The sequence below is a fragment of the Monopterus albus genome, unplaced genomic scaffold, assembly GCF_001952655.1.
Source record: "Monopterus albus unplaced genomic scaffold, M_albus_1.0 scaffold12.1, whole genome shotgun sequence".
Taxonomy (NCBI): Eukaryota; Metazoa; Chordata; class Actinopteri; order Synbranchiformes; family Synbranchidae; genus Monopterus; species Monopterus albus.
In genome coordinates, this window is record NW_018127892.1 from 3309255 (window position 1) to 3323915 (window position 14661).

The 14661-nt window shown below is 40.3% G+C and overlaps 1 protein-coding gene across 8 annotated transcripts in view; it reads left to right on the forward strand.

Moving 5' to 3' along the window:
- cabin1 (calcineurin binding protein 1) overlaps window positions 1–14661 on the forward strand; it is a 46791-nt gene that overhangs the window by 8695 nt on the left and 23435 nt on the right. For 5 of the 8 annotated variants that reach the window (XM_020590622.1, XM_020590621.1, XM_020590623.1 and 2 more), the window contains 15 exons: window positions 326–514; window positions 606–845; window positions 945–1098; window positions 1185–1300; window positions 1565–1726; window positions 4557–4763; window positions 4906–5051; window positions 5233–5494; window positions 5730–5900; window positions 8024–8113; window positions 8251–8411; window positions 8509–8720; window positions 10805–10870; window positions 11614–11793; window positions 12002–12396. In XM_020590622.1, coding sequence (XP_020446278.1) covers window positions 326–514; window positions 606–845; window positions 945–1098; window positions 1185–1300; window positions 1565–1726; window positions 4557–4763; window positions 4906–5051; window positions 5233–5494; window positions 5730–5900; window positions 8024–8113; window positions 8251–8411; window positions 8509–8720; window positions 10805–10870; window positions 11614–11793; window positions 12002–12396 — 2751 coding nt within the window. The remainder of the gene's footprint in view (window positions 1–325; window positions 515–605; window positions 846–944; window positions 1099–1184; window positions 1301–1564; window positions 1727–4556; window positions 4764–4905; window positions 5052–5232; window positions 5495–5729; window positions 5901–8023; window positions 8114–8250; window positions 8412–8508; window positions 8721–10804; window positions 10871–11613; window positions 11794–12001; window positions 12397–14661) is intronic. The other 3 variants (XM_020590626.1, XM_020590624.1, XM_020590627.1) reach the window with 3 other exon arrangements.

The window sequence follows — 14661 nt, forward strand, 5'->3', positions numbered from 1 at the left end:
TTTCTCAGGTGTTCAAATACTTATGTTCAGCAGTGCAAGACAAATAAATTCTTTAAAAATCATACAATGTGATTTCCTGAATTTTTTTTTTAATTCTGTCTCTCAGAGTGGGAATGCACCTACAATGTGAATTTCAGACCCCTCCATGATTTCTAAGTGGGAGAACTTGCAAAATCGCAGGGTGTTCAAATACTTCTGTTCCTCACTGTACATTTTTAAACACGACACAATATTGTGCTTAAAATATTGATAAATTAATCAAAAGAGCTTCTACTGTAGCTGTTTTGGCTGTGAGGTTTTCAATCTTATCTGACCCTGTGTACAGATTGACAAGAGGCTGAAGTCTCTGGAGCGTTGTCAGTCTTTGGAGGAGATCCAGCGTCTCTATGAGTCTGCAGATTTTGAATCTGTCGTGCGCCTGCTGCAGCCCACTCTTAATTACGACGGCAGGAGTAAATCTCTGGAATTTGTGAGCTCAGCACCAGAGCGGCCAGCTCAGCTGATGTTACTGCAGGTTAGCTATACTACAATAATATCAGTTGAATCTGTAAAGTGTTTAAAATGTGTGATTGTTGACACTTGTCATTCTTAACTCTCTGGCCTAGAACTCGCTGTTGAAGCTGCAGGACTACCAGCAGTGTTTAGAGTACAGCGAGCTGGCTCTGAATGAAGCTCTGCAGCAGCTCAACTCTGCTTCAAATAGCTCTCCCCCTAGTAAGGAGGAGTGGGTCAGCATCATTGGAAAGTTGCTGGATGGCATTGAGGTCTGCTTCACCAAAAACTCAGAGCTTCTCAACAATGTCCCTCACTCTAGTATGGCTCGACTGGCTAACAACCTAATTCAGGTTAGAAGAGTGCTAAAGACTGGTTTTCCTGAAATATACAGTTAAACTAAAATAAGCCTTTGTGAAACTTTTGATTTATTGTGTGGTTGCTCTTTCCAGCTGATTGATCTTAGCATGAGCATTTCTGACGATCCCAAGGAGCCTTATTTCTTCTCAGTTCTGCCTTGGATTATCCTGTATCGCATTATCAAACATGAGGAGGCTGCATTTGACTGTATGCTTCATCAGCATATGTCTGTAGGGGATGATGAAGGTTTGTTGACTGCCTTCAGTTTTTCCTTGGATGGGTATGCCACGGTAGTTGTTACACTGAGTAACCCTATCAAGTCTTATTTTCAGATGACTCAGACACTCCCATGCTGCCCTCCTCTCTAATGCTTCTGAATACAGCCCATGAGTATCTTGGCCGTCGCTCCATGTGCTGCAACTCAGATGGAGCGCTCCTCAAGTTCTTTGTAAGTTTATTTATTGACCTCTCTCTGTAAATAGTTTGTTCTGACCAGTTTAATCTGTGAATGTACAGCTTGCATATATGCCTCTTTAATTGGAGAGTAAATGGAAAGGTTTGAATAATTATTCTGTATGTTGCTCATTCTTGCTTTTAAATCTTTGCTTTTAAAATTGACCGTATACATATTTCTGTGTTAGTGTGACTGCATTAATTTTTATGAACCACTCAAACAGTTTGGCAGAACATCTTTCATGGTGTGTTTCTCCAGGTTCAAGTTTTGGAAAAAGAGTTTGCAGCCTCTTCCAACAGTGACTCTCATCCCTACAAGGAAGAGCTGGAGACGGCCTTGGAACAGTGCTTTTTCTGCTTATTTGCCTACCCCAGTAAGAAGAGCAAGGCTCGCTACCTGGAGGACCACTCGTCTCCACAGGTCAAACAGTCTCTCTTAAAGTTATACCATTAATGTAGTGTATTGTGATATGTTGCTTAAACTTGAATTGAATCTGCCAGTCAGAACTTAATCACTTTAGCTACACAGTACAACATGCAATATCAGCTAAGCTTGCGTCACCTTTATCAGGGGTGTCCCTATGTTTTCAGACGGCTTAGGCGCCTTGTTTATTTATTTATTTATTTATTTATAGTGGGTGTGGGGCAAAATTATTCGAAGGAAATTCAAACATATTTATGAAATGCTAATGTATCTTTGCTAGTTCAGTTGACCTATTGATTAGCTACCTTATCAATTTCTATACTTGTAAAATAGGCAGCATTCTGCTACCTCTGTTATTGCTGTTCACATAAATTACTCCCCTACAAAGTTATAGGCTTCTTCTTGTATTCTTAGAGGAGGCAGCTAAAAGTACCCCTTTGCCTATCTGGCAGTAGGCTATGTTGGGTTACATCTCTCTATTTTTGTCCTCCCCATCTACATACATGAGAGGGTCAGAATATTAAATACACCTCTGAATATAATGTAGTCCAGTACAACACCACCTTTAACTATGACCTCAATAATAAACATATAATTGAATTTATACATTTATGACAATTTCTCCAAACATTCTGAGCTTCATAAAGACAGATGTTGAGGCTGAAGTGCTGCATTGAAGTGCATACAACTTTACAGGCATACCTTATAAGTGGACAATCAGTCTTTTATTTAATTGAAAAGCTAAAACAAATAACTCCAAATGTGGCTGAGCTGTTATTTAGATGATAGCCAAATGGTGGTGAAGAGGCGGTGAAACAGTGAAGAGGTGGTGAAAATTGCTCAAGGCTTTGACTAATTGGTATGAGTTTGGGCATGTATTAGCAAACCTACATAAAGCAAGTGCCTGGACCAGAATGCTGATGACACAGACATGTACCGTTACTGATGCTCACAAAACGGAGGAAATCTGCTTTATGCAATAATGTTGTTTTGTTGGCTTAAGGGTTGCAACAGTATGAGATTTTCATGGTATGATAACCGTCTTAGAAAATATCACGGTATTACCAAATACAGTATTTCACAATTACTATTATTATCAGGTACAACAACCCTTAAGGGTTAAAGAAATGAAATCAAAAGAGTGCTTGTTATGGTGAGTATGGCGAGCTGGATTGCAGCACTAGATTGACCCTAAAGAATATCCAGAATTATAAACATGATAAAAAAATTACATACCACATATTATATAACAAAAGGATGTTTGCACCAGTAGCAGATGAAGTATTCATGTCCTTTACTTAAGTAAAAGTACTACTGTCACACTGTAAAAGTAGCCTATTTTGTTGCAGTACAGTACAGCATTGAAAATGTTAAGTAAAATTAGGTATTATCATGAAAATGTGCTTAAAGTATTAAAATTATTAATAGGCTATTCAGTGCAGAAAATGGTTTTGTTATACAGTAGATTATTTTATTACATTAACAGCCTGTCACTCATGCACTGATGTAAAAGCAGGACTTGACTTGTAGTTGGCTGAGGTGGAGCTCTGCTGAACTATTTTGTATCCAAGTGCAACTATTGATTATTTTCATTACGGATTAACCTGCTGATTATTTTTTCCATTAATCGAATGACTGGTTTGTAAAACAGTAGTGAGAAGTATGCCGTCACAATGCTCTAAACAATTATCAGAATAATTGCTAATTTACTGTAGGTGCACGACAGCACAGCCAGATCAGTCCTGCCAGTGCCATCGCACGCACGCACGCACACACACACACACACACACACACACACACACACACACACACACACACATACACAGTTATGTGAACCAGCAAAGTTTGTGTGTGTTTCTGGGGTCAGATCGGGATCAGTGCGAGTCAGAGATCAGCGAACACACAGCCAGTATGGAAAATTATTGGTAGTGCATCTTATGTCTAACGTTTATATGTTCACGTTTTATTGTTTGGGATTAAAATTATAAACAGGACACACGCTCTGACCTGTAGAGAGAAATAGTGTTGCTCTTGGAAGTGTTCATTTTTTGGTCTGTCCAGAGTAATCCTGCACTGCTTTCTTTTGTGGTGGATGGAGTTTGGCGACAGGCCATCAGCCTCCTTCTCTCTGCCATTTGTCCACTGCATGTGGCACCCATTGCGGAGTCTGACAGGCAGTCGGGGAAGAAATGTGCACACGCATTGCTTTCTTTCCTTCAGTACCAGTAATAAGCAAATGTGCATGGTATGATAACATACCATGGTGTACTGTGAAACTGCTATACCTCTGCAACCCTAGTTGGCTTGCAAGGTGAACACATCTGGTGTCATTGAAATAAACTGAGGCTGCAAAATAGCATTAATGGCATAACAAAATTAATTTAGAGTAATATGAGAAATGTGAACACATTTAAATAAATTACAAACAATATTCCTGCAAAGTTCTGGTACACAGTACTTTACTCTCTTGCTTATATTTAACATTTGGTGCACTCTTCTGTATTTGGAGTTTTTTTTTTATTCTGCTAAGAAACTCCTAAGATGCTAAATATGTTTAGTTAATGTAGCATTCCTTTACCTTAGGAGCTATTGTGAAAATCAGAGACAGTGTCCTAATCCAATGACACCGAGAATTTAACACTAGAGTGACGCCTCACACCAGGAGGCTTTATGGTTACAGGCCCGAGCCCCTTGTGTTTTTGTAATGAGTGTCTTCAGCCACCAGGTGGGTGTCGAGTGCATTAAGATGATTGGCGTTCAAACCTCTTACAACTGATTTGCTGTGTTATAGTCTAATACAGTGTACTATGACGCCTCTGTTTTGCAGGTTGAGCTACAGTGGAGTGACACCCTCTTCATGTTCCAGTATTTCAAACCAAAGTCACTGCCTGAGTTTGACAGCTATAAGACAAGCACAGTGTCTGCGGAGCTAGCCAATCTGCTGAAGAGGTTTGCTGGCATTGTCCCCCCAAGTGACTCGCCCATCCTCACCATGGATGAAGTGGCAGCCTACATTGAGCACATGACAGAGAAGGTCAGTCAGTGGGCTAAAGCTTTTCTTCATTTCCACTGTGGCTTTTGAGTCTTGGTCTGCCTTCATGTCACTTTGATTTTTATGTCCATGTTTGAACTGAGAACCATGACTATTGAAATGTTAAATTAAAATTTTTTTTAAGGCCCCCTGCCTTCCTGAGGGTAGTGCTCCTACACCTCCAATCATTAATGAGATCTACTACCTGCTGGCTGATTACCATTTCAAGAACAAGGAGCAGTCCAAAGCCATCAAGTTCTACATGCATGACATCTGTGTGTGTCCCAACAGGTAGCTCATTTCTCTGCAGTACTGTCAATGCTTGTGCACATTTCAAAATATAATTGTATTATTTTGAAGGTGAGATTAAACTTTGTTTACGATCCGAATATTAGCAAATAAGTGTGCACAATGTCTGGGGTTGTATTTTACAGTAATACAAAGAGTAGAGTGACATGGTATCTTTCCTCAGATTTGACTCCTGGGCAGGTATGGCTCTAGCTAGGGCCAGCCGGATACAGGAGAAGCTCAACTCCAATGAGCTGAGAAGTGACGTTCCTATATGGAAACACTCCCAGGCAGTGCTTAACTGCTTTAAGAGGGCACTGGAGATCGACAGCTCCAACCTTTCTCTGTGGATCGAGTATGGTACAATGTCATATGCGCTGCATTCGTTTGCTTCACGGCAGCTCAAGCAGTGGCGCAGCGAGCTCCCTCCAGAGGTGGTTAAACAGGTGAAGCATGTATTAACATGACTAGAAACATCTTGCTGCTCAACTGTAATCCTTGTCAGTTTATGTTAAGTCCACTTTTATGTCCAGTTTTTCACATGTGCACTAAACAGCAATCACACACTGTCACTTTTGCTTGTTATCTGTGAAAATTTGTTTTAGAATAAAAATTGATCTTTTGGCTTTGAGCTAAATTACTCATGAAGGATCCACTGTGCGTGTGTGCGTGTGGTCTCAGATGGAAGAAAGGAGGGACTCCATGTTGGAGACGGCGCTCCAGTGTTTCCAGGGTGCTTCCCGTTGTGAGGGTGACAGTGATGAAGAAGAGTGGCTCATTCATTACATGCTGGGGAAGATAGCAGAGAAACGCAAGCTGCCTCCAGTGGAATACCTGCAGTTATACAAAAAGGTAAACATCTGTGGAGACTTCAGGCTACAAATTTTATTTTTACCTGATGTCAGTCAAGTAATTCAGTCAGTGCTTTAGATTTAATAATTAACTTTTGAACTCAGTTCTGTTGATTGGAGTCAGTGGTACAGGATATATTCAGTTATTTAGGTTGGTTTTTGTTTGTTTTTTACTGAACTGGTGATCGATTCTGGTTAGCACTGTCGCTAAGTACTGCTCTCTCACAGTGCAGTTACAGAAACACAGGGCTTAAGCTTAAAAGGCGATTTGGAGCACACCCCTTAACACAATATTATATATAATGCAGTGTGACTTGCATACAGTCTCTATGATTTTCATATAATCAGTCTTCTGAAGGTTTAAGTCTTTGTTAAATAAGATTATATGCTTCTGCACACCATATGTTTTAATTAACCAGAAATGTTCCCTACTAAAAACTGATAATTTCCCTGTATTTAAGTGTAATGGACAAATTTTTTTGGAAGTCAGTTAAGCAGAAATTTTCAATGTAGCCATCATGATGAAATCCAGGGAAATAACATCCTTGGCTGAAGATAATAATTCTTCAATACTGCATTGATTGCAGGCATTTTTTTTCTGCTCTCCCTGGAGTTGTTTCATAATCTGCCTACAGAAACAAAGATCACTGCTCTTCCACCCTCGCAAGATGTTTTTTTTTTTTTCCTAGCATGAACAATGTATGGAGTTAGTCATAGCATTGTTGTTGTGATTAGTTCAGCGGAGGCAGAAGAACCTGTATGAAACACTGGGTCTTGGAGGTCATCTGAAGATGAGGGGGGCACTGTGAATGTAGTGAACCCTGATGTCAGCACAATTACCTCTCTTCTAATCCTTATTTTACTCCTTCCCTCCAGATTACTAGAGGTTAGACTACAGTAGCTTCAGCAAGTTGTTAGACCCCTTTTTACACACTTTGTGGTGTTGATTTAATTTTATATGGATGGCCATTTGTCTTCGACAGTCTACACTAAATAACTCATCGTGCCAACTGCCATTAAAAGACGAAGAAGAGTGGGTGTATTTACACATTTTCCATGGTTCTTCTTCACTCTGTCTTAACAGTCAAAGTGATGCGTGAGCAAACGTTAAATCTGAGATTTTTGATAAAGCTCAGTGTAGAAATCATTCAGGTAGCAGCTTTCCATTTCCATTTAAAATGTCAAACAGCAAGAGGATATCAGCTGTTGCTAAATGATGTTAATTCAATGACTTAAATTGATGATGAGCAAAAATGAAACCACTGTTGTTGGGTTTCTGAGCTCGCTGCAAGAGGATGGGAAACAGGCCTCAACACATCACCGCTGTCAGCACTCAGGCCAAGGTTGTTTATTGGCTAAAAGAAGCGTTGCTCTGTAACATTACTGAATACTAGGTGGACTGAGTGTTTCTGTAGTTCCATCGACTCCACCAGCTGATCTCACATCAGCTTCAGGACTCAGAATCTCCCAGCTAAAGGTTTATCCTCATCATGTCAGTCATTTAAGCAGGTCATCTTTTAGTTCTGAATCAGCACCTTCAATATTTGGAGCAAGTAGCTTTTGTAAAATAAGCTGTGCCAAAGTCAGTTGATGTGTTAACATGATATTTTCAGCTGCTATGTATGCAGCATATTTATTTTATGTATACTGAGCATCTTTGGTAGAAATATTTTTTGGGAATGAATCATTAACATTAAGTAGGCTACCACTTTTTTTATTTTTTTTATTCAGGAACACAAGTGCCTTGAAAAATAAATGTCCACGTTGAGTTCTGCCCTCACTTTATTAACTTGTTCTCCTAGTCACTTGCTTTAGTAGTATCTTACAATACTTCTAAGCAGCCTGGGTGCTATGCACGGCTTCTTTTCTTTGGTTTTAGGTGCAGAAAAAGCTGTCACCTTTTAAGACCATCACCAGTTTGCACCTGTGTAATTTTTGATTTGCAAAAGATTCTAGAACCATATTTTCACTTTCTTTATGGGAAAAAATGTTTTTTGTTCATTTAAATTCAAATCTACAATAAAATGTGCAAACAGTGAAGGGGTCTGAATGCTTTCTGGAGTGAACTGTATATCACCAGATGATTGTTTTGGGTTGTTGATTCTCTTGTGTTTGTATTTACAGGCTGCACACTATTTGCATGAAGAAGCTGCCAGGTACCCCCGGAAAATCCATTACCATAATCCTCCTGACCTGGCCATGGAGGCCCTGGAGGTAATGGTATCTATTTGCTAGATGTCTAGTTTCATTGATGCAGTCTTACATAATATAACTGTGTGAGAGAATTTATATTTAAAGTCTTATCCAGACACCTGTGATACAATGAACTTCCTTTTCTAACTTTCTTGTAGTTGCATTTCCGCTTGAGTGCCACTATTCTTAAACTACTAGAGGCTGCCGAACCTGATTTGGACCACGAGCTGTTGTTTAGTTTGCTGGTTGAGGCAGCTACAGGGCCATTTGCGAGGGGTGAAGAGAAGAGTATGCCAAGCATGCCAAGGTCCCATGAAAAGTAAGCTATATAAATATAACCTAGCAAGAGTTATGAAGCAGCATTTGATCTTAATGGCCGATAATTCGTTCTCAACATTGGTTTTGAATCACCACAGGGAGAAACCCCCCTCCATGATGGATGAAGACTTCAATTGCTCATCAGTTTGCATGGGCAACATCCACAGTTCCCCCTTGCCTTCAGTTGCCACCCCAGGTCTGACATCCCCTCCTTACGTGGCCACACCGTTTGACCATGATTACGCCAAACGCAAAACACTTCGACGGCAACAGTGGCAGCAGCAGCGGCATGAGGAGCAGCAGGCTGATGGTACAGTCCCAGTCCTAGACACTGTCTCTGAGGTTGGGCTTTTTGCCTTTCTGCACTGGGACAGGAAGCCCGCTGGGGAGTGCTCAGATTGCTAATCACCATGCTTAATAGCTTTGGTTTCAGTTACAGTGATTCAAATGCACTGGGTGATTGGGATGTGGTGAAATGGGCAATATGGCTTCTGATTATTTGACAAATATGCTATGCTTGATAAAACAGAAATGCTGAAGCAAGTAGATCTGAAGATTGAATTTTGCAGAGTTCATTAAGGCCTGTGTGTGCTGAAATAACATCCCTTTCTAGCTGCTGCTTTCTTTTCTTTTCTTTCCAGTCATCTCTCTTCTGTTATAATTGTTGTTTTGTTATAACTTCCTTAATCTTATAACCTCATGAAGACAACATCTGTGCACTATTGAAGGTGTGTGTGTGATGTTTTTTTTCCCCCGCCTCAGTCAGCTGCTGTCAATTGGTAACACACTAAAGGAGCTGCATTTTCCAGTCAGTGGTTTGCATTGTCATGTCATTTTCACTGATAACAAATTTATCAGCAAGCACTTTATTATTAAACCAGGGGATTTATTTAGCTTAAGATCTCTTGGTAGAGGCCCTGGAAACAACACCAAGAATGAAAACAAAGATAAGACAGAGCAAACCAATAAGAAACTATTTTAGACATCTCTAGAAATGACAGTATGAGTTATAGACTGGAGAGACAAATAGGGATGCTGGTTTCATGTGTTCAGAGCAGTCAGGTACTCTAAATGACAGTTTTGATAATCAGGAATGTTTTTAGTGTTATATAACTTACAGAAGTGGACTTTTCTCTTGGTTCTGGATATGAAAATAGGAAGCGTGTGTTTTTGAACAAAAGACTTAATAATTGCATGCAATAATGTGCCAGATGTATATTACTGCTTTCAGTAATGTGCATCCAGTACAGTGTGTACAATGAATTCTACAGGTGATTTTTTTTCTATAAGCTTGCAATCATAACTGTCTTGGTTTTGATTTCAGAAATGTTTTACATATACCCAAGAAAGCTTTAGTGGTATGTTATTGTGTCACCAAGAGATTAAAATTGACAGAAAACAGTTGCCACATACTTGTGTTAAATCAGCCTCTGTTTCAGTTTTGGAAATTGGAGTCAATGTTTTAATTAGTTGTAAGTCTCTGCAGGGGATCGAGAAACAGAAGCTGAGATGCTGTTTGATAAAGCCATCCTGGCGTCAGTGACATCTGTTCACCCACCCATGTGTCATGTTTAGCTTGAATGTGCAAATAACGCAGCCATATTGCCCACGTTGCCAGCTTGTCACCTTATCCAGATTCCTGCCTACCTACCTGCCTACCTGCCTGCTACCTCTTTGCCTGCTTGCTTTTACCACCTGCTTTGCCATTTATATGCATGTAGTTCTAATGGGGTGAATGTCTTCACAACTGGACAAAGTCTGTTCCTTTATCACAATCCACTAAACTGTCTGGTGTATCGTGTGGTCTCATTTTATGAGTTTGGTGTGGGCTTAAATTGACAAATTCCCTGGAGATATTTCAAAATCTTGCCAGATTTATGTTTTTGCTATTTCCCACTAATTCCATATAATTTACAGTTATGGCCCATTAGTGTGAAAATGCCAAGTCAGAATGAATGCGGCTGGCCTATTATTGGCACACGACTGTGAGAGTGAAATCAGAACATACCCCACCATGCACATGCTTGCTTGTAGGTGTCCAGTCTCTTTGGCTTGAGTCTTGCTTAAAGCACATCAAGGTAATAAGTGTAATAAACTGATTCAGACTTGCATTTATCAAATTATGTTTTACTATTTGCTCTTCTTCATGTAAACCTTATAAATATTCTTTTCTGATTTACTTTTTTGCCATTGATTTTCTTTATGTTGCTGCTCAATTGACAGTAAGAGGTCAGTTATTAAATGCGTCTGAATCAGGATCCACATTTTCAAAGGGAGCAGCATTAAATCTACTCAGTTGTCAAGAAAAAGCAATTGCAGATTATTTTAATGCAGATTTAGAGTTGCAGTTTTTCTTGATGATATTTTGAAACCAGCTCCCCATATCTTCAACAGCCTCACGAGAGTTTGACCATGATTACTGCCTGCCCAGGTCTCCAATGTGGCTGGCTTCCCTGAATGGTACTGCTCTTCAAACCCACCAAACTCTTTAAGAGGCTGTGTTTTTAATCCGATAAGAAGTGCATTCCTGTAGGAAGCAGTGAATACACTATTGTCAGGTTACACACATCATACAGTAGCATAGGAATTTTGCTGTTAACTCATGGCTGAAACTTTTGAAAGGTTCCATGTGTGCATTATTCTCTGAAAAAGCAAGAACTTGTTGCCCCCTTGATTATGTTATTTTCAGCTCCCTGCCAAGAAATGTTTATTTTTGCTGAGGCTGCACAACACGGCAATTAAGAAGAATGCTGGCATTTTAGTTTTGGACCACTTACAAAAACAAACCATCTCTAGTTTTATAACAATGAGTCATTAGTGATGCACTAATAAGGATTTGTGGCTCAATGCCTATTTTTGTTTCATAATTTTATTAATTTTTTTCTCCCACAGTACAACAGGGAATATTTGGCATTTAAAAACAGGTCAACCAACTAACAGCTTGAAAAAGGCCTACACAGCACACTGTTAAAGTATGCAGTTACACATCCGGGATACCTGTTGGAATTTACGCAGTACTGTGATTTCTGTTTTTTGACCAGTGACAGATTGTTCCACCTGAAACTGATTTTTTTTTTAAAGCAGCATGTGTGTATCCATGATATTCATAAGACTGAAGTGGTTTGTATCTGACTGTGGCCATGCAACTGGCAGCATGACCTGTGATGTTTTTGTTTTTTGTCTTGTTTTTATTATTTTGGCAGAGTGCAGTCAGGACAGTGAGGTGGTTATGCTTTCTGATTCCAACTCCACCCAGGATGGCTTCACAGATCTTGCCAGCTCACAGGACAGCAGCCACAAACCTGCCTCTGGGAAAGCCAGTTCATCATCATCAGAAAGTACAACCCCTGTGAAGGATGGGCAACCTGCATCTGAGGACACCGGTACATAGCCATTCAAATAATGGCTGTAGTCACCTGTACTGTTACATTGTTGGACTTGAATGAAATGAATCACATATGCCATTTGTATTTAAATGTGCACAAAAAGCTTCAGTCAGATGCATTGTCTCCATTTATTTTGTTGGTTCATTTTAAGCTTTCAGAAAAGCTGAACTAGACTGAACTAAACTTGATTCAAATCCTACTTCAGCTTCCCATGAAGAGCGTATTGGCATCCAGACTGAAGAGAAAGTTATCCAGGAAGTAGTGGATGTTGTGGTGGAGATACTCCCTGAGGCTGCAGCCCCCAAGGTCTCTGCAGACCCTTGTCCTCATCCTGTACCTGTCTCAACCACCCCTCCAAAGTCAGCCCCATCTCAACAGGCCGCTCCTCAGACCCCAGCTGGTGAGGGAAAGCGGAAGCCTGAGCCCCATGTTGAGGTGATTGAGGTGCCAAAGGCCCTTCCTGCAGAGCGTGCTGACCAGAGACGAATGCTGGTGGAAATGTGTGTCCATGCTCTCTTCCGCTGCCTCAGCCGCTTCCCTCAGCACTACAAAAGTCTCTACCGACTGGCATTCTTCTACACCAACAGCAAGACTCATCAGGTTAGTCCACCCCTATGAAGTGGCATTAGTCCATTCTCACTGCATTTCATAAATCACGTCATCCAATAAACCTACGCCATACACCTACAGGCAGTGTCCCCAGCCACTGATGGTAACCTTTACAAAAGATGAGACTTCCTGCAATTTCCTCAAGCCACATAAACTGTTTGCACTGATTATTTTTGTGACAACCACATCAGCTCAGGGACGGTTATATTCCCATTAGTTTCTTGGATTTTCTTGTGGACCTGTGAGCTTTGCAGTGATGCACGAGTTGCTGAAACAGCCTGTGTTGGCTATAAGGCTCTGTGGGCAGAGGTGTGTGGGGGTGGTTGAGCAGTGTGCTCTCAGCCAGTTTGGCACAGGGATGTTGTGTTGAGCTTTACTGTGGTGGTATCCTTCTGTCAGCACTCCGTTTGTCAAACCTGTTTTATACAGCCTTTGTCTCAGTAAGAGTGAACTGGGCATGGAAAGATCCAGGCTCTTTTATATTCATTTGATCCCTACATACTGCTATGTGCAGCTTCATTAGGTTCTAGCTCCCAGTGGTTGTGTCTTCCTAATATTTTTTTTGTTCCATATTCTGTTAGTGAAAAAAGGTCATTTCCTTGAAGCTCAGTTAAATGTTTAATAACCTCTGGCTCAGGTCTACAGAATTGGTAAAGTTTCCCTGTTTTTGCCTTCAGTGGCGTTTTAGTACCCAGGAGGAAAGAAAATGCACCTTGGCAATGGCTTGATGCCACATATTGACACAGGTCGGTTTGCTGCCCTCACAGCCCAACACATACAGGGTTAAATGCCTCTGTCCCTTTTGTTTTCAGCTAAGCAACTCCACTCACACTGACTGTCCATCTTTTTCTTCATTCCAAAGATGTCCGTAGTTTCATGCTATAGGCCAGTGGGATTGTGAAAGAGGACATGAAGCGGTATCAGCTTGCTATCTTTTTTAGACAGTGCATTGGTGTAGGCACTGATTCATGAGTCACCTGGTGTGTGTGTGTGTGTGTGTGTGTGAGTGAGAGAGAGAGAGAGAGAGAGAGAGAAACCAAATGATCATAAATTGCTTTTTTCTGCATATCTGTTTGTGCCCCTTCACTTACTTTGAAACCACATTAGGAATCAAAGGTTCAGTGTGCATATGGGCATGTGAATATTGTTTTAAGACAACCATGAAAAAATGCGACTCTGTCCTTGTTGTGTTTGTTGTCCTAGAAACCCCAGGTGTATTGTAACAGCTCAGATAAAAAGTGCACTAACACTGATATGTCCTGACTTTCCTTGAGTTTGAGAAAACTGCTTCATGATTACAACAGTGTATATGTGACTGTTTTGCCAGTAGTTTTTACACAACCCCCAGCCCTCCCATGTTCCAAATAAGTCTATTTGAATTTGGAATTTGTTTTTACGAGGTCAAACAGGGAACTAGGAAACTCTGGTGTCTATCTGACCCCAGACATAATGTCACTGGATACCATGCTGTAGGCTATATTTCTTTGTCTGGAAATGATTTTTTGTGACAAAAAGAAGCTATATTTGTTCATGCATAGTCCAGAGAACATAGAAAATAAGAATTATTTCCTTATTTTGCATAGTTATAGCCCAAGCTGTATGTACTGGAAATTTAGCTAATAGTTAATTTATTCAACAATAATCCTAATATGGATCCTTTGGATTTTTTTCTTACATTTTACAGTGGAAAGCAAACTTTCAGAGCACATAATAATACATATATATTGGGATCCATGGGACACCAAAAGATGAGGAACAAGCTACTGTCAACAAAGCACAAATGTGTTGTAGCTTGCCATCACTCAAAATCTTTTATGAATGTGCCAGCGGTGCTTGTGAGTGTTACCTGACCATAGAGTGTTAATTAAATAGCCCAAGTTAATCGGTGGAAGGCAGAGAAAGTAAAAAGAGACAAGACAGAGTGAGAGTTCAGGAGGTTGGAGCCTGCATAAATGAATGAACTCACCATTTCCTGGACCTGCTGTTGTTTGCGATTATGTGTAGACCCTGGAGAGAATACATCTGGCAAACCCAGAGCTGTTCTTATTAATGGCCTGTAATTTATCCTTTAAGCATTGGTTATTGGTCTACTAATAGCCTGTTACTGAAGGTACAAGTTACAGCTTATAAACTTTTACAGAGGGTGGCCTTTTAGCAGGTGGTACAAAAATTTTGATTTCAAAATAAAAGCTAATTTTCTTTTATCTTAAGATAAATAGATGGGCACTGAAGAGTGCAGAGCTGTATGCAGACTAT